Raw genomic sequence first — 18,115 nt, 5'->3', positions numbered from 1 at the left:
GTGTAATTATAAGCCAAATGACAATGATACCTATATGTTAGGTTATGCACATGCAGGCAAGCCGTACGACGGAGAGATCGAAGTTCACCTCATTTTTTTTTATATTTTAATGAATATAAATTAAAGGGAGCACGGTAATGCCTTTTAATGATGAAACTTAAACATTTCATATATAATATAAGAGGCGATTGTTACAACCGCGGAGATGACGTCATTACGCTTTATTCAAACAACTCTCGTATCCTTTTCATAATGCATATAAAGTGAAGAACATTTATGTTACGAAGTCACTAAAGAGAAAGTCCCTATTACAGACCGATTCGATAAAGATTACGCACACAGAAAACTGGGACGCCATCTGTAGTTGTGCCACCACCAAAAATAAAATCTACCGGACAGCTGAATTACTAGATGTCGCTCTCGTGTTGAAATTATTGTGATTTTAATCGTGTCATTAGGTAAAAAAACTATACTGAATAAATCATTAGATTTAGTTCTAGACGTTCGTATGACTATGATTATGAACAGAATTCTGTAAACAGTTTAAAAAAATGCCTTATTTCGTTTATCTTTGAGTCCTAAATTGCACGTTAGATGCAGTCATCAATTTTTTAAAGTTATAAAAGGCCGCACAGAAATAATTTAGTCATAAATTTGGACAACAGTACAGTGGAATTACATCATCAAAAATTTTCAGGCGTTCATAACCCTTTAATTTCCGGACGTTACCCTGACCTGGCTGTTCATAAAAAATTTAGCGCTGTTTAATAAAATATATTCATATCATTATAAAGCATAAAAGTACAAAACTATAAACAAATAAAACTGAAATTATATGTTATACAGGTGGTTATAATTATTAAAGGACGTCTCTAGAATCGATGTCACAATTTTGCATATGCATCAAAAGAAACACAACAGAACCCTTATAGGATCACGGTCTGTCTTTCAAAACCCTTTTTCGGGGAAAGAACGGGGAGCTATTGATTTGTAATTAATATTAAATGTTCAGGCCCGTCATTCGCAGTAAAAAACATGAAATTTTTATTAAACACGACGTAACATCTGCGTATACTTGTGCTTAGCATGTTTTGAATTTCTCAAGGGATCGAGTCCTATAGCTTTCCTTCTTATAGATCTATTAATTCGGCATATTTACGTACAATTTTTTAATGTACCGGATAGTGCTTGACTGTCATTCCATCGGTTGGAAGGTGAAAATAAAATCGGAAACTTTTCCAATCCCTTGCATAAATGCATATATAAATACGAAGCGTTTCGCGTTTCTCATTCGATAAGTTACGTAGATATTATTATATAGGAACATTCATTAATGAATATTTTATTCATGCACGGTAGTAGAGTGACGATTCAAATTTGAGGTGAGCGTACGGGTAAGTAAAATTGTCTCGCGCAAGGGAAGATCAAAAATAGTACGTAAACTCTAAATTGTAAAATAGATTGCAAAAAATGTTGTAAGAAATTATATGTAAATATATGTTTGTATTAATTTAATAGTTAAATTAGAACCGTGTGTGTAAAAACTTTGTGGTTATAGTAAAGTTAACGGTTTTAACCAGTAAGCTTACTAAAAATTAACTGGAAACTCGCGGGTTGTAGTTTACGGATTCAAACTTATGGTAAGGATAGACACAAAAGATAACTGTTGGAGTAATCGTAAATTGTACGATTTCATGTGTTTTTTGATATCAAAATTATAATTATTTGTTCAGTAAGTAAGCAAAATGAAAAAACTCGATGTAAAGTGTTCCTAGTAATTGTGTGAGACGGTGAGTTAGATTTCCAGGAACCAGTCGGCTGATTATGAAGTAAGTAGATAAGTACATATTTTACTAAAGACGTAACTAACTTAAAAAAAAAACATAAGAAATATATTTAAACTTAACTTTTAAAAATAACTTAATGTTCAATAAAATTATCATACTATTAATAGTCTAAGGAGACCTACATAATATATTCGTTAGAAGCGAATAACCTTTTTAAAACTTAATAAATTTAAAATAAATTATTCGAAGTAGATTTGAAATATTAAGCTTGAATCGTTTTACCTTCTATGTACTCGTTATGCACATAATGAATAAGTTCGTATGAAAGGAAACTTCATGTTCGTATCATAAAAATATTTTTTAAATTCCATAAAGCCTTCTTGAGGTGTCTGTGTATAGCATATATTTTTGAATGCACGTCCTCAAGTGAACCGTTTCTTATTTTGGTCTCTTCAGAAGCATGTCTAAAACCGGTCAAGTGTACGTCGGTGCACGAAAATATGAAGAGATCTAACGTTACAACGTATGTACATATTACGGATTAAAAATTCATACGTGGATACCGTATATGTACAGATTGCAATTGTGTTTGTAGTACTTATTACACATACATCATATATTAATAAAGTATCAACAGCTACGATAAAGAATGGACATAATTTTACGACATGCTTTGGAATGTCAAAACATTCAAATTTTTTGACATTTTGTGATACCGGTTTTGCGATGATGCTTCAGTCAATTAATTGCTAACTGCGCCTTAGTCCCAATTTGCGTGGTCATACGGAGCACTTCTAGTTTTGCATTCATCGTATGTATATTTATAAATTAAAGACTTTAAACTTTACGTAAGTGGTGTGACGATGCATTTTTGTGGTGTTTACATTAGATATATCTAAGTTATTGGTAAAGTTATATAAACTATGGGTTTTTTTTATCTGTAATATGCTAATACTTTTTCAGTATAAATGTATTTGGTAAATAATTCTATTTATATTATATTTAAATAATTTTATTATAATTAATAAGAAATTATACATTTATTTTATAAATTATCACAAGCTTTTGAATATTCAAACCAGCGCTGTCTTTGGATGCACATATACTTAGTGCCTACTACGTAGACTGTAGAGGAAGCATCATGGCGTTTCTACACTTTTTTCACCCAAATTTTGTTGTTTTATAAACATTAATCAATTTTTTGTTTATTAAGAAATTTTTGCCCATGTCAATATTGTCTAGATAAGCAAAACGGACTTTTTTCTCAAATATAATAAATAAAAATAAATCATTTATAATTTTTTACATAACTACTTATTTTTTTACACAAATACTAAAAAATATTTCTTATAGCTAACATTGCTGAAAATTAATTAAGAGATAAGACATGACGTTTCGAGACAAATACATATATCTCTTTTTATTTATTTTTGTAATTAAAAGTTACACCGTTATAAAATTCACTTAGTTAAAGAACAGATTATAAATATACATAAAAATAAAATATTTCAAACAAGCAAAATTTTTGTATCGAAAACAGAAAAACATATACTTATGTGATAATATGCATATGTACATGATAACGTGAAAGTTCAGACAGTAAATAATATTTAGTATAACTACGTATTAAATATTAATATTTTAAAACGTTAAGACCTGTAGCATTATTTGGCGTTAGAAAATATTAAAAAATATAACAGAACGATGGTACATGCATAGACTGATTATAGTCTAGACATTTATGATTCAACGATTAAATATTTTATTTCAAAAGAAAACATTTCAAAAGGTAACGAGAAGAGATATTTCGTTGAATAGCTACGGTCATCAACTGACAACACGTCACATTCTGTTCAAAATTGTTACCTGAAAAAAAAAAAAGTTTCAAAGTAGATGTGGAATCATGCCGTCGCATAGGACGCTCAAGCCTCATGTAGCTGTATAGTATGCATACGTTATAAAAAAGAATAAAAAATATCAGCGTGTCGCGAAGGGTGCCGTTTAGCATTTCCACTAGACATATCTACCCATACATGACAACGTGGTCACTGCGCATGCGTGTCTTTCAATTTTTTTTAAAGCCATGTATGTAATGCATAGACAAATTCATAGCACACGTTCGACCTTCACCGACTATTATTTTATAATTACAGATAAGATAAATATAACAAAATAATAATTGAACCTTATCGTTTTTTTTTTTTTTTAATATTCATAAAAGGAAACATTTTATTTTAATTAGCATTATTTTTCGTACTACGTTACTTTAATATTGTATCACAAGCTTAATTTATTATGATCGTTATTATTATGCGACAATGAAACCTTATTAAACCGTACCCGGTGCGGAGCGTTTGAACTAAGCTATAAAATTAGCGATTACACAGCCGTGACTGAATTAAATGAAAATAAATAAAAATGCATATTAAATTTTTATTATCTTTATCACAATTGACTAATAAATAGCACTTTAAAAAAAAAAGTGCGTAGAATTATGATTCTTAAGATAGGTAAATGTACAGTCGTATTTATTTTTAACATCAAACTTTAAGCCTATACATGAATAACACGTATAAAATTGTTATAAATATAAAAGGCAATTAGTATAACCAAATCACACACTATATAGATAACACAAGAGTACATACGTAGTATTTTACTGGCAATTTTTTTAACATAAATCGAGTGCTTGATAAGATTTACTGTATGGTGAAAAAAAAATAATTTTTTATTACTGTTATAATATCAAATAAAAATATGCAAATGTATATGGTATTTGAATGTATCAATAAAACGAAAAATAATATAATATTCTAAAGATAATCCATAATAATTTTAAATAATATGATAAATCCTTATAAATTACCCATTACACAATAATCCCGTGTGTAACATCTCTTCAATATAAGTAAGGACATTGAACAGATGTTACAATATTCAACCATAGTATATAAGGTTCATTTAATTATATGTATATTAAACAAAAATGTTCGTTTAACTCATAATCATTAAAAAATATGCTTTTAATCATTGATTTTCTTGATTAACACAACATGTTGGCATAGATTAAACTATTTGCTCAATTAGACCGTACAGTTAGGTTATATAGTTATACCATTGGTACAAAGCCTATATAAATTAAAAAAAAAAACACTAAATTTATACTTATACACTTATATCACCTAAAGTTATTGCTCGTTAAAGATATGATAAAGTAATCGTATATGTAGATTCAACAAGAATTTTGAACATTTTTTTCAAATTTAACATTAAATATAACATCAAAACTGGCTGGTTTTGATTGTTTTTTTTTTTTTGTTACAAATACGTCTGCACATGTTATCACTCGATAAAAAATTTGTTGTTTTCTCACTTGCTCAATATAAAAATTACTATCATTGAGGCGCCCGCATTAACTATTTTATAAAAAAATTCAAATTGATTATAAAATTATTGAAAAATACATGTATAAGTCAATGTGCGTTAGAATTATTACTTTATATACCAACAATTTATTTTATCCTATTACAAATCAATTATTTTCAAATACAAATTTGACCAAATTACTTTCGACAACATCTATAAATTTCTCAGAAATGAAAATGTAAATATATTATGCTGGTAAATTCTCAGTAATTTGATCATACTGTATTTACCCGGCTGTTTGCCTCATTCAACAGCATGTAGTTATTTGGTTTACGTTTAAACGTAACATAAGTATAGCCTAAGCTCGCCAATACACTAATATTAAGTCCCACAAAATTAAGCAAACTGTACACATAGTCTCCACCAATGATCATACCCAAATATGTCACAAGGATGTTTTTAAGACAGCCTATAATGGTTGTAGTTAAGGCACTATTATATTGAGTACACAACATCACACTATATGAGAGTACAAAACCCATCAGACAAGACATCAGGAATTGTGCTAAAAACAGCATATTATCCCAATGAGGATAAGCAGCGGAGTGTTCCAAATCACCGGTACACCAAGCAACAATGGCAGCTGGGACTATCATAAAGAGTGCATTGTAATACATAAGGCCATACTTGCCCAAGTCCTTTGAGTCTAATTTCTTTTTCATGTACACTCCATTTGCAGCTGTGAACCCATCATTTAGCAACACTAAAGTGTAACCTGTCCAAGAGAATGTAACATCGTCTACAGCTGCTAGCAACGCTCCTCCAACCATTGCCATTACACTGACTTGGACAGGCCATGATGCTTTAATACCAAGTACAAATCTTTCAAGTATCATGGTCATGAGTATACTGAACCGCCTGAGAGCTGTAAACATAGGAAGGCTCAACTCCTTGGTTCCACCAAGTCCCGTAGCCATATTTCCAAGATAAATAACTGGTAAGGGCCATATGCGGTGAGCTATTCCACTATCCAGCGGCGGAAACTGAACAACTTTAAGGGACCGACCACACCATAATACTAAAATTGTAGCTATCATTTGTCCCAATCCCAACACTTGGTACGACGGAAATGCATATGAAGTTAGTACGGTCTTGTTCACCACTGTTATCATAAACGAGGCAAAAGCGTAAAAAGCGGCACTTAATATCTTTTTTATCATAAGTATCCTGTCGGCTTCCGCATCCTCGGATGAGCTATGTGCCGACATTTCGTCTGAGTAATCGTTATTTGCAAAAATACTATAGTTTCACAAATTTTATCATCCTCCACATTTCGCCACGCTACGCAACATTTACTGAGACTTCTATGATCGAGGTCGTTTAAATCACGAACAAACCAAGTTCATGTTTTCTTCGTGACGTTCTTAAAACATATAGACAAAACTTATTTAGTTAATCAGAAAACACGACAGCATATTTATGACATTGACAGATTACACGAAAACCATTCGGTGGCAACGGTCAGACATTGCTAGTGGTAAAAATATAAAAAAAATGAAACTATATTGAAATTAAATAAAAGTGAGTTAATATAATTAGTTTCCTTTTTAAATTACATTAATTTTATTATTTTAAAATAAAACAATAATAATTAACATTTCATGAAAAGAAAAACAAACACATCTTTCATCACATTATTAGTGCAAGCGGGACAGGACGCGACATTTTGATACGGAACTTTTCCGTGTATTGATTGCCATGCCAGTCAGAACACAGAAGTATCTCTTTCATACCATAGGAATATAATACTTGGATTACCTTCGTTAACATGTATTTTCGCCCATCAGTTTGCGCAGACATATAGTTAGATGCATACGTAAGCAGTTATATTTGTGATTGATTTTCAGTAAGTGGTGCACTTGTAAAGAAACTAGACGCTAAATGCGACTGAAATTTGTTAATCGTAAAAGACGGGCGTCGTCAGTCTGTTCTAAGGGTGGAATTTTTCAGGCGGAGATGGCGATCCCTGAACAGTTTTCGTTACGGTGGAACGATTTTCACTCAAACTTGTCTCAATCTTTCCAAGCTCTTTTGGAAGGCGAAGATCTGGTGGATGTAACATTAGCGGCGGGAGGGCAGTATGTTCAGGCTCACAAGCTCATACTTTCGGTCTGCAGCCCATACTTCAAGGAGCTGTTTAAGGTATGACTCATTGTGAATTGCCTTTGTCAACTTAAATATTTTCCTCAATAGCTGCATACATATACATACATATATATGTATGTATATAAATATACATGTATTTTATAAGAGACAGATATTTTCCATATATATACATTAGTAACTTTTCCTTTCATTATTAAGCAATCCACCTCTTTATATGAACAAAGTAAATTATCTATTTACATGGAATTACATTCTCAATATATACAATTATGATAAACATTGTACATAGTTTGATAATAGTTAATAAGAAAAATGACAATTGATTATACACACACCCACACACTTAATAATAATAGTTGTATTGCAATACACATTTATGTAGCATTGTTTACACAAAAATACAACACTTATGCTTATATTTATCTTAACCGAAAGCATATTTTTTATAAAATTTGTGGTCTTGTAGATGAACCCGTGTGAACATCCGATAGTTATACTGAAGGATGTAGCTCACCAGGAACTGAAACAGCTTCTGCAATTTATGTACCGCGGAGAAGTACATGTGAGACAGCAAGAGCTCTCTGGATTTTTACACACAGCCGAGTTACTTCAAGTTAAAGGGCTCACGGGTGGTAGAGAGGTAAATTCTTCAGAAAATGAAAGTTTATCATGTAACAATCTACTTATGAATCTATATATAAATGTATTTTAGAGAAGTGAATCTCCCCAGCCAGTGGTTGAAAGTGAGTCAACTAACACTGGTCGTCAGCAAGTACCTGAATCTGGTGGTGATAGTCTACCTGAATGGGTCCCACCTTCCGAGGAGGCGACTGTATCAGATGTTTCACCAGAATCAGCCAGCTCGGGGCCTCCCACCGAAGAAGCAACTCGAAGCCCACTGAAGAGGTTGTTTATCTTTCATTTCCCACAATACAACACACATAATACAGAACGGCTATAAGTATATAATATTTATTCATGCCCATAGATTATTGAAGAACACACCAGGCAAGACAACCTATAATATGAAGAAGAAGCCTCGACCTGTCAACGATAGCCCCACTCATGCTGAGAACACGGAATATGCATCTGACAGGTAAATTACATATATATATATATTTATTGATTTTATTAGTTCAGCAATAATGTACATATACTAAACAATCATTTTTATATCGTGCACTCATTATTCCATTAATTTCAGTGATGAAAATTTCTTGAAAGTTTTCTTTTTGATTGTTTATTTTTATTTTTGATTTGCCCCTTTTTTTGGTTGCATTTTTTTTTTATGCACACACTTTCAGTGAGCCCATGATCGACTTCGACAGCGACATGTTCAATAATGTCCTATTGCCAGATTCAGCCAAAGACTCGGGTAAGTATGAGAAAATTATTGTGCGATTCGCGAACACACATATATGGACATTATAAAAATAAGTTCTACATATAACAAAATTCTGTTTGATAAAGGATGGAACTGCAAAACCGGTGGTGTTAAGTGTCCGTCCTGCCATCGGTTTTTCGCGAATCGGTACAATCTTAAAGTGCATATACGTGACAAGCACGACACTAGAGAGGGTACGCTACAATGTGATATATGTCAAAAACGTATGCGTAATCCATCATGCCTCCGGGTTCATATGTACCATCATCGGAAGCAGGCTACATATTTGGCACAACTCAGCGCCCAAGGCGATCAAATGAGACACGCGTGAGTACCGCCTTCATTACAGCACCGTTTTGTTCTTATTTCGTTTTTTTTTTTTTTAATTTAATGTCAAACAGTAGTTCGACGTCCTCGTACAATGTTTATAGCTGCCAGTGTCAATATTTTAATCTTTGGTTAAATATTAATGCTTTCGTTTATTTACAGCGTTCAGAACATGGTTGGCAATAAATGGCGATCTGAAGCAAACGCGGAGTTCAGGGATGCTGACAAGTGAGTAAAGATTTTATACTTCTGTTGTTCATATATAAGAGTCAAAATTACTATATTTATTACATTACTGCAATAAATTTTGAATCTTTTAAAATATACATATTTTTTTACCTTTTTTTTTTTGACATTTTTTTTTTGGCCAAGTTCTTCATATAACATATGCTCTATATAACATAAAGCACATATTTACTTTGCGATCCTAAACACAGTTGTCTGTTATTTAAATTCTGTCTGCTATGCCGCTGCTCTGCGATATATAAAGTAATATTTAAAGTTTGTATGTTTGTTTGTTTGTTTGTGTGAATTTAATGATATCTAATGAACATATTTCTTTATCATATAAAATAGACAGGGTTTTTTATATAACGAAAATAATCGGGTTCAATTCCCGTATATAATAATCTAGACAATGAATTTTATCTTAATCGTTTCAATCCTAAGTCTGAATGGTAATTTTTATCTATATTTACGTGTAATAAAAAAAGGTTCTATATATGTGTATATATGTTATCAGCGAAAGTTTATTCCTATTTCGTTGTTATCAGTTCTACTGCTGCTCGTTGCGTCATGACCTTTGAAATATTTAAAAAACATACGAGCTTTACGAATATAATACATTTATACTCGTATTTAAAAAACCTGTCAGATATAAAATGTTCAAATCGTTCCTAAATATATTCTATTCTTAATAAAGAATGCTTTAAACCTCGCAAAGCAGACGAGGACCTCTTAAAGTAATGACACTTGGACAGATGCAATTCATCTCTAGCTTAAAAGGTCTTTAAAAAAACTGATATCGTAACAAAAAAAAAAAAAATTATCTCAACTTTTTTGTTTCATTATGAATGATATCGTTATCATATAATTTCATGTTTTCAGATATATGTATGTATGTATATGTATATATACACAATAATATATATATTAATATATAATTATACTTTAAATGTAAGGGTTTCAGTAGGATGGGTAGTACCATAGGTGTACACTGTTATATACGTATGTAGTGAAAAAGCCAGACATAGTGTTTGGATGCAGTTATTGATCCGCGCGGAGATTTTGCGCCGGGGATGTTGGCCGGCAGTCTAGCCTGGGGTTGAGGGGTGCAAGTCTGAACCCTAGACGCGTTTCAGCTAAACGATATTGTACCTTAATGTGTACACATAAAGTCGATATCACAGTGCGCTTGTGCGCAGTGCGTTCTCTGTCAGTTTTGGGGTAGAAGCTCGGATATCATTTCAATAGTGCCGTTTATCGATTTGCGACGTGCGCTCACCGCGTCTGAGCTTCACCTAGCGGACTGTGTATGAATACTCAATACAGTTTTCGCGTGATTCAGTGCGAGTGTGTTTTATATTTTACCACTCATAACTTCAATAAGTGATTATTACATTCGTTTCAGTAAAGAGTGATCCGCGACAGCTTCTTGTTAGCCAAAATGCTTTGCGATGGTTTAAATTTTAAAATTCTATACGCGTAAGATCATTTTTTTTTAATTTTCTTATTTCATATATATGATTTGATGGTGTTTTTTTTTTAAATTATTGTGAATTTATGATTAATGATGATATATTACATGATATTTTTTTTTTAATTTTTATCTCGTAATTATATTAACCTGAGAAATAGTTTGTTTAATGCCAGTAACTTTGTATATACGCTCTGCTAACACAACGTGCCTTAATACGAAGTTAAATAAATCAATAGTGGACACATGTTATCGTGACTATTATTTATATGTATATAACGTTAATTACAGTTTCCCAGCTGTCACTGAGAATGCCAAGCTGCAGGCGGAAAGGCCAAGCGAGGCTGCTCTGCCTAAGTCAGAGACTAATCAAGAGGCCGTATGATTAACGGCCCATGTTCCGGACGACGATTTCGTGGACCCAATAACACTGGCATCTATATTCACCCAGAAATTCACATGGAATTCAAAATTGATATTCGGCTACAACCCTAAAAAGACAAGAAACAGGAAACGGAAGTCACCCAAGAAAAAGAAGTAGGTCCGTTTGATTTCCTCATTGTAATATGTTACCGTCATGTTCTGCCTGTTCGAAGTTTTTATTGGTTTATTTCCAAAATTTCTCATGTCATCCGGACATAGATAATGTGAGTGTCAGCGATTTATACATTTGATTTATATGTTTCTTATGGCACTGTTGAAGAGGTTATAACGTACCTTCTACACTCCACCACACAAAATCCAAAGACTGAAAGAAATATGCACATAACAAAACTTGCAATTATGTACAGGGTGTGCACTTCGACGTACTTAGTTGTAATGTCATACAAAAAGAAAAAGTTATTTCCCAATACCATATATTTTTTAAGTTTTAATTTTACATACTGTATTCTGTAATAGTTATTAAGTTGTGGTTTCTGTGCCGCCTCGAACATAGTTGTCTCAAGTCTACTTTAAGGTTTAGGAAGAATCTCAACGCAAGCCTGTGAACAAATGATAATTTAGATGATGTGGCACTAATATGGAGAGCCACCTACAATTTTAATCAATAGATATTATAATGTATTAACAGTAAAATTAATTTTAAATATTTGACAAGCTGTAACAAAGTACAATTAAAGAAGAAGGCTTGGTCAGTTTTAAATTAGTTATTAAAAATGTTGCCATTCCAAAATTACAAATGTACAAAATAGTTTCTCATTTTTTTTACAATGTCTTTAAACATTAAGTACAAGAACAAGGTTTAACGGTTACAAATAACAAAAGAATAAAAATAAAAATTTAAATAAAATGAATAAATAAATAAGAAAATAATAAAAATAACCTTACAGTACAAAATACCTTATTGTGTATATTAATCATTTATAAAATGTATGCTTTACTTAGTAATTTTAAGTTTTATTATTAAGATTTCAATATTCGTAATGTTTTTTTAGAGAACAGTTTTTATACATACGATTTATTATTTTAGTCCGATAATGATGTATACATTTTTTTTTTTTTTTTTTTTTTTTTAATATTTAACAAGGGTCTAGGTGTATTTAAATGAAAATTTGTATGTACCTCATTTTTTAATCGACTGTCTTAGTTGTAATTTTTGAAATCATGACAAAATATATTCAAGGGATTACAATGTCTTTGATCTGATTGAAATCATTGGAGCCAGCTTGTCAAATAGTGATTGCCATTATCTATGTGGGGTTGGATTTGAATATTATTATCTGTGCGGGGTTGATTTGAACATTCTTATATATATATACACCCACATATATATATTATCATAGAAATGTATGTCAAAATTCTGTGAAGCTTTAATATTATATATCTTTTCGTCCCATCGTTAGTCGAACGTCAGAAGTTATATTATATCGATAGTTTAGCTCTCTCATACATAATATATAAAAAAAAAAAAATATTATTAATTTATGGCATTGAGATTTTTAGTTGTAATGGTTGGATTTTTGTTATTTCTTCCGTCCCATTCCGTTTTGTATGACATAGGATGTGAGATTATTATTATTATTATTTTTATATTTTTTTTTTTTTATAATTTAATTCCTCTTTTACAGGCAAATTATTTATCAAATACAGTGAATCTCATTTTACAATTTTATTGTGGATTGTGTAACCTTTATCTGTTTTGTATAATGTCATATTCTCTATGCTGAGAGCTCAATTTTGTTGTGACGTATATCGTACCTCTATGTAGTATAGGATATTTGACTAAAATCAACTAAATCACATTCATACTGCTCTGTATGTGGATTTTGAATTTTTAAAGACATTTTTGATGGCTTTAATGTTCTGAACATATAATATAATCATGGTTTGGGTGGATCTAACCATTAAGGATAAGGGGTAATAGAACTAACACGTCTATTATATTCGATTGTAAGCTTTTATTTTATCTCATTACATTCCAGTAGATGTAAGCCTGCATAATCAAACCTAATAAGGTCTAAGTATTTCTTAACATATTATATGATAATCTTTTAGTACTCTTAGAGTAAGGTTTTTTTTTTTTTTTTTTTAATATATTATTTCCAAGGAGATTATGACTTCTTTTATAAGATACATTCCATATTTCGGTAGCTGTATTAATGTGTTAGTTTTTATGATATTTTTTTACCAAATTTTTTTTATACCAATGCTCTTATACTATGTGACGGTTATATAGGTGCAGCTATTTACTGACAATTATAAAGTCCCCCTTATATAGGAGGTGGACGTGGGTCGTGTCTAAGCGAAACGTGGATGTCATTTATTTTTAGAATTTAAGGTTTGTTTTTTTTTTTTTTTTTTGGTTCATTTAATACTCAGTATACAAGCAGAGTAGATCCTTTTTAGATCGCGACTTCATTTGAGCAGCAAGATTTTTTTTTTTTTTATAGCTTGCAGTCTACAATTTTTTTATGTAAAAAAAAAATATATATATAACGGATCACTCAAGATGTTTAACGTGGATATAATACTGGTTTGATGTTTTCAACATTTCGCACCTAGTCATAACCTAAACGACGATTGTAGACTGCTAAGATAAAACCAAATATATAATATTTTCTGTCTTAAGTTCTCCAACGCCATAAAATTAATGTATGTCTATTGATGTTACGTAACATTCCACATTTGTATTATCTGTGTAGCAGTTATTAGTCTGTGCTCAAATATGTGTCTATTTACAGGATTTTCATGACAATTTAGTGTTATAATAAGTTAGGATAGTTGTTCGTGGGACATTCGTGTATCTTAAACGATCAGAGATCGCATCGTCGGGACGTTCGGTTTGGTGTTTTCAAAGTGTTTTATGTAATGACGAATGTTTCACACGATGTATTTTTTAATAATTTTAATATTAATATATGATAATACTTCTGTCAGTTTTCTCGCCATATATACTTATATGTAATGGGTATCCAGTCGTATTTAATCTAACCTGCTATGTTATCAGGTATAGCTGTAGGTATCAACCATGTTTTGTATAACACCTCAAGCAGGGTAAGATTCGAAAGGAGCTTGTTTAGTTCGAAGTTTTTCGAATGTGCTATTTCAATTGCTATTTTGGAATAAAATTTTGAAAGGCAAAGGGACACGTTTGTAATTTTTGATGTATTTGGTGTCAAAAAAAATTAAATTAAAATTTTAATGTAAAACGTTAAATTGTACCCGCTGCTAATGTCGGTGCAATACTCTCGTGCTCTTGTAAATTTTAATTGTTTTTTCGATAATTAAGTTTATGAATACTAAGAACTGGTCTTCGTGTCGGGGAAATTAAAAAAAAATATCAGAAATGTAATAGGTAGATTAGATTTGAGTACGGAGTATTGCTTCTACATTTAGCTAATATTTTGGAGCGATTTTTTAAATGGCCAATTGAAATGTATGGACTAGGAATAACGCAGTGATATGTGTCGTCCTATTTAGAGATGGAATCTCTCGTAACCTAAAGGCTGCTGTTTGAAATGTGATAGGATCGGTTGGCAGCGAAAATGTATGACGTTTTTGAAGGTTTTGAACATTTTTTTTTTAAATTTAAAAAGATATCCACATTCGTCTCTTTCTAGTATTAAAATTAACTTACACACCGACGCCTATTTGTAGCGGTGTCGATAATCTTCAAGGAGTTATATCAAGGTCATGGGCCGAGAGAGGGATAAGTCTTGGATGTATTTGTAAACCTATTTGTAGCTCTATGTGTCGTCTGATGTAATTTCTATAATAGGTTGTGGTACCCTAGTTGATACACATTAAATATTAATGACATTTATCCTAGCGTAAGTTGTAACAGTCAATGTAACAAAAAAAAAAAAAAAATGTTTTTTTTTTTTGTTTCCGAGATTTCATTTTGATAACGATGCCTAATTTTGTTTAGCGCAACCTCGTTGATAAGGCATTTACCATTCCATTTTCTAATTAAGACCACTTGTGTACATGCATTTTATATTTTTTTTATTTTGCGAAAACAAAAGAAGCCTTGTGTGAGATGTCACATTTTGAGTCGGTCTTTTTTTTATATTAGCTCTCTACTGTTGTGATGTAATTTTTTTTTATATGGCAAAAATTTTGTGATCGTCGATCTGGATGTTTCCTCAGTAAGGAGTCTTTTTTTTGTTCGGTTAACTTTGTACGAGCATTGCGTGTATTTCAAATTGTTAACTAGTGGTGTTCCATATTCCAGCTCTGTGTTGGGACCGCGTATTAAAATGCTCGTACAACAGCAGGACCGGTTCCGTCTGTCACTGTTCTGGCATTCCAACGTTTCGATGCTCTGTGTATATTTTGTTCCGTCGAAACTCTTATACTCGATTATACTCATGATCAGTTTTTAATATTTTTACTTTAGCCTCTATTCGAAATAATAAATTATAATTTTATACTATTCGTATTTTATTTCACCTACATTTGTGTACAATAATGCTTGGCTATTTTATATAGGTATGTATATTAATAAAAGGCTTTGTGTTTCTGTTTCCAACTGGCAATATATATGAAATAAAGTATATATAAAGATCGTGGGTGAGCTTTGCCAGGCTTCAGACGCTATTTATAAAGATGTTTTGCGATACAGTCCTGTACCATATTTGTCCTAGGTACGGGCTATAACGCCGAACGAGAAACAAATAGACGGACAATTTTTTAAAAAATTGAAAAGGTTTAGAAGTTTTTGGATATTTTATTAAGTCAGTCAGAAATGATAAAAGTAGGTAAAATTTCGGTTAAATTTAAGCTTCTTAATGACTCCATTTAATAAATAGTACGTGAAAAGTAAAATAAATGTAAGTAAATCGTATATCATAATTTTCAATCCCTGATGCCACGCTCCCTCCCGAGATTCATCCTATTAAAGGCATCCTTAGATGGGCGATGTCCGTAGCTCTTCCGTCACGAATTTCACGGATTGGTCCACTTCCGACTACCCCCATCCTCCCCTATGATGCTATAAAAATCAATAGAGCTAGAAGCCATAGACAAGTGAATTTCGGTATTGTATCAGCTAGTACGTTCGTCTTACGATAGATGGCGCAAATTAGTGTAAGTGAAAATTAGTTTTATTTTTTTAAACATGGGCTGTAGCTTACGCTGAAAAGAATAGTAATTAAAACCAAAACAGACAATAGGTAGGTATATTAATATGTAAATACAATATCTAAACTCACGGTTGGTTCGTCTTGCTCATTCCAACTCTTACACTCTTAGCCAACGCATGGCATCTCTTACATTTGTATACGGATATAAGCATTCTATGGAACCAATTCCCACTACCACTGGACATCTATCATATATGTATTTATCGCAAACCTTTTTTAACTGTTTAGCAGTTATATTATCAATTTCACGAAATCTATCAGCAATAGTCGGTCGATTGCCAGTTCGCAGTAGGTGTTGTCCGATATCGTGACAAGCTTTTTCTGTACTTTGATTTTGCATCAAAATCTTTGATTTTAATTCACTTTTGGGCCTTATTAATTCACCGTCAGTAATCAAGTCACATAATCTCATCCAAGTGTCCTGAATGATGTATAACATGTCGTCTAAATCAATTCTCGGTGATATAAATTGTGCTCCCCATAGACTGGTGTCGTTATAGACAAATTGGAAAGTTTTATAAGACTCGCAATTACGTCCTGCTGAGCCCATCAATGCGGTGTAAGTTCCGTGGTTTGTTCCGCCAGGTTGAGAGGTGTCCCAACCCCCTATGTATGAGGCAGCTAGATCCATAAAGATTTTATCTTTACTGAAAAAGGGAGGGCCTTCCACAGCTATCGCTACATGCCCCATGGGCATTGAATCATCTCTGTAGGATATTTCGGATCCTGTATATCTACAAGGGCCTAAAAAGATACATTTGGGGTCTTTAGTTTTCCTAAAATATTTATTCCCAATGTTCACCATCGTATCGTGAGTGACACCACCAACGGCAGCTAATACAGTTCTTTGTGGAATAAACATTTTCTTTACATGATTTCTAACAGAAGGCATTTGAAATTTACACAAGTTGTTACTAGTTCCCATAATAGTTTGTCCTAACTGGGTACCTTGGAACGCTGATGAATGTAAATAGTCATATAATATATTTACTGTTGATTCATCATGCTTAAGCATTTCTTCTTGGATTACGGTTCTTTGGGTTTCAAGTTCATCACAAGAAAAGGCATTGTTGAATACGCAATCATATAGAATATCAACAGCTTGACAAAAATGTTTTGCTAAACATTGACCGCAATAGACTGTAATATCACGAGTAGCAAAACATTTAAATTTTGCTCCCGTCGAAGATATCTCCTTTTCCAAGTTCGTTTTAGATCTATTTTCGGTGCCCTTGAAAGCAATGTGTTGAAAAAAATGTGTAAGGCCATTTTCTAAGTCGTTTTCATGTCTTGATCCAGCGTCTATGTAAAACCCAAAACACACGTGGGGACAATTTCTTTCCTCTGTTGCAACTGTAAGTCCACTATGAAGTTCTGAATATTGTGTTTTAGGAATTCCTTTAAAGATATTTTCGTATGAACCTGATGAGCTTCTGCTGCGGATACAGATGTTGAGTGATTTGTTAATAACTTTAAATACGTTGAGTTGTTTCAACATTTTTAATTACGAGTGTAACTATCCTTTGAGCTTTATTTAAAATATTTTTAAACGAGTAAGACAGTTGCCACGGATAATAATAGGCAACATAATTAAAGGCTGTCAGTTATCGATATAAAAACTCTGACTAGAAAATCGGTTCTAAGTTACATAAAGGTCTATTGATGAAGTCAAGCGGTTGTTTAAAGAAAATACTGGTTCAAAAATAGGATAAAAACTAAAACAAGATGAGTGTGTTATGTAAAATGTGTCAAGAACATTATTTGGCCCGTGATAGAAAATATTACCTGAAATTTTGTAACATAA

At 32.0% G+C, this 18,115-nt stretch overlaps 3 protein-coding genes across 4 annotated transcripts; 1 reads left to right on the top strand and 2 right to left on the bottom strand.

Annotated features, from left to right (window-relative positions):
• Positions 1-4,206: 4,206 nt before the first annotated feature.
• On the bottom strand, positions 4,207-6,643 carry LOC116777933 (UDP-sugar transporter UST74c). Its single transcript, XM_032671746.2, has one exon. It carries the CDS (start codon positions 6,419-6,421, stop codon positions 5,429-5,431), a length of 993 nt encoding a protein of 330 aa, XP_032527637.2. The 5' UTR covers positions 6,422-6,643; the 3' UTR covers positions 4,207-5,428.
• A 201-nt stretch (positions 6,644-6,844) lies between these two features.
• Positions 6,845-15,602, top strand: LOC116777714 (protein tramtrack, beta isoform-like). Of its 2 annotated transcripts, none has more exons than XM_032671403.2 (9): positions 6,845-7,029; positions 7,164-7,355; positions 7,786-7,959; positions 8,032-8,225; positions 8,308-8,415; positions 8,624-8,694; positions 8,790-9,030; positions 9,193-9,258; positions 11,018-15,602. In XM_032671403.2, exons 2-9 carry the CDS (start codon positions 7,170-7,172, stop codon positions 11,109-11,111), a joined length of 1,134 nt encoding a protein of 377 aa, XP_032527294.1. In that variant the 5' UTR covers positions 6,845-7,029; positions 7,164-7,169; the 3' UTR covers positions 11,112-15,602. The 2 variants fall into 2 exon arrangements, with proteins under 2 accessions (XP_032527294.1, XP_032527293.1); XM_032671402.2 differs by having other exon boundaries at positions 6,845-7,059.
• A 723-nt stretch (positions 15,603-16,325) lies between these two features.
• Positions 16,326-17,909, bottom strand: LOC116777541 (cytochrome b-c1 complex subunit 1, mitochondrial-like). Its single transcript, XM_032671149.2, has one exon. The coding sequence runs from the start codon at positions 17,807-17,809 to the stop codon at positions 16,409-16,411; it is 1,401 nt and encodes a 466-aa protein (XP_032527040.2). The 5' UTR covers positions 17,810-17,909; the 3' UTR covers positions 16,326-16,408.
• Between the last annotated feature and the right edge of the window lie 206 nt (positions 17,910-18,115).

This window comes from Danaus plexippus, chromosome Z, assembly GCF_018135715.1.
Source record: "Danaus plexippus chromosome Z, MEX_DaPlex, whole genome shotgun sequence".
NCBI classification, from domain to species: domain Eukaryota; kingdom Metazoa; phylum Arthropoda; class Insecta; order Lepidoptera; family Nymphalidae; genus Danaus; species Danaus plexippus.
This window is presented reverse-complemented; position numbering and strand designations above follow the sequence as displayed.

Excerpts from the sequence above, each read along its gene's own strand:
- LOC116777714 (XM_032671403.2), top strand. The coding sequence starts at position 7,170 with ATGGCGATCCCTGAACAGTTTTCGTTACGGTGGAACGATTTTCACTCA. Across the intron at positions 9,031-9,192 it reads GGCGATCAAATGAGACACGC|CGTTCAGAACATGGTTGGCA; the intron begins GTGAGTACCGCC and ends GTTTATTTACAG. Across the intron at positions 9,259-11,017 it reads GAGTTCAGGGATGCTGACAA|TTTCCCAGCTGTCACTGAGA; the intron begins GTGAGTAAAGAT and ends CGTTAATTACAG.
- LOC116777541 (XM_032671149.2), bottom strand. The coding sequence starts at position 17,809 with ATGTTGAAACAACTCAACGTATTTAAAGTTATTAACAAATCACTCAAC.
- LOC116777933 (XM_032671746.2), bottom strand. The coding sequence starts at position 6,421 with ATGTCGGCACATAGCTCATCCGAGGATGCGGAAGCCGACAGGATACTT.